The 1722-nt window shown below is 34.9% G+C and overlaps 1 protein-coding gene across 1 annotated transcript; it reads right to left on the reverse strand.

Annotated features, from left to right (window-relative positions):
* Window positions 1-476: 476 nt before the first annotated feature.
* On the reverse strand, window positions 477-1519 carry LOC115961630. Its single transcript, XM_031080574.1, has 2 exons — window positions 752-1519; window positions 477-575 (listed from the first exon to the last, which is right to left on the reverse strand). The coding sequence occupies exons 1-2, from the start codon at window positions 1517-1519 to the stop codon at window positions 477-479; spliced, it is 867 nt and encodes a 288-aa protein (XP_030936434.1).
* Between the last annotated feature and the right edge of the window lie 203 nt (window positions 1520-1722).

Genomic DNA, 1722 nt, shown 5'->3' on the forward strand with positions numbered 1-1722 from the left:
ACATCAGTGTGTATTAATCCTAATACATTAGTGGCTTAAGCTCCATTTCTTGTAAAGGGACTTTTGGTCATTTTCCCTTGTAAGCAAGGCTCACAAATTGGATAAGGCTCTCCCTTCAAAAGATTCAATGGCCCATCCTTTACCAATCTATTGATTCAGTCAATATTGATATGACCAAGCCTTAAGTGCCATATATATGTAGGATTAACATCTCTTTTTCTTTTAAGAGATAACACACTAGCAACAATATCATTCTCAACACAATTAATAGAATTATCAATAGAACTCAAAAAATAAAGACCATCTTGTAAAATGCCAGAAGTTACAAATTTATTATTAGACTTAAAAACAAGTTTAGAAGTAAAAAAGAAATGAATATCCTGAACAACCAAGTTTTGAAATTGAAACTAAATTTCATCCACTTTTGGCACATATAAGCAATCTTCTAAGACAAGAATTCTACTAGAAGATAATTCTTAATAAAAGGTTCCACTGGTAGTGGCTGCAACAGTTGCACTAGTCCCCATCTTTAGGATTACCTCCCCTTCATTTAGCCTTCGGGTATCCTTGAACCCCTGCAACATATTGCAAATGTGTGAGATTGTACCAGAATCTCCACACCAAGAATCAAATGGACCAACCATTAAATTTGTTTCAATAATGAGCAAATTAGGCATATCTTCTACAGGTTTGTCATTCTTCAGAGAAGCCAAATAATGGCGACAATTTCTCTTCTAATGACCAGGCTTACCGCAATGGAAACAATTTCCTTTTGCTTTTTTTTCACAATATCCTTATTCACATTGTCACCCCGAGCCTTATTGAATGACTGAGACCCTTTTCTCTTAAAGTTCTTACCCTTAGCCTTCAACTTAAGAGAAGTATAAGATTTTTCAGCCAACATTACAGTAGGCTTTTCTTTCTTGATGAGATCCTCAGCTGTTTTCAACTTATTGAGCAGCTCTGACAATGTCATTTCCATCTTATTCATGTTATAGTTCATGATAAACTGATTAAAAGAATTAGGTAAAGATGCTAGAATCGCATCAACTTGGGTCTCACTATCAATTTCTGCACCAAGCATATCCAGTTCATTGATGAAAGAAATCATCTTCAGGACATGTTCTCGAACTGGAGCTCCTTCCACCATTTTGGTGGACATGAGATTTTTCATAGCAGTTTGCCGTGCACTTCTGCTTTGTTCTCTAAACATCTCTTTAAGGTGCAACATCATATCTTTTGCTGTAACTAGGCCTTGGCATTGTTTTTGCAACACATTGTTCATAGAGGCCATTATGTAGCATTTAGCCATTTCATCAGCCTCATGCCACTTATTAAATGCATCTATTTGCTCCTCAGTGGCATCAGCTAAAGCAAGTTCTGATGCCTCAGTATTAAGGACATGAGTTATTTTATCAGTAGTGAGAACAATGATTAAGTTCCTTTTCCAATCTACATAGTTTGGTCCAAACAATCGATTTTCATCCAGAATCTTAGCTAAGGGATTAAAATTGGTCATAATGAATCTGCAAAATAATATAAAATAATATTTTCACATACATATATCCATCAGATTCAGGTTTTTGAATAACTAATGGTACCTCCCACAAGAACAAAATATCATAAATTCCCAAAATAGAATATAACAATTATATTCATAAATAGTTCGAAGTGGGCATCGGGAACCCTTACCTTGCATGCTCCAATAATTTCTTTTGAAAT

The sequence above is a fragment of the Quercus lobata genome, chromosome 9 (assembly GCF_001633185.2).
Source record: "Quercus lobata isolate SW786 chromosome 9, ValleyOak3.0 Primary Assembly, whole genome shotgun sequence".
Taxonomy (NCBI): Eukaryota; Viridiplantae; Streptophyta; class Magnoliopsida; order Fagales; family Fagaceae; genus Quercus; species Quercus lobata.

Excerpts from the sequence above, each read along its gene's own strand:
- LOC115961630 (XM_031080574.1), bottom strand. The coding sequence starts at position 1,519 with ATGACCAATTTTAATCCCTTAGCTAAGATTCTGGATGAAAATCGATTG. Across the intron at positions 576-751 it reads AGGAAATTGTTTCCATTGCG|GGGTTCAAGGATACCCGAAG; the intron begins GTAAGCCTGGTC and ends AATATGTTGCAG.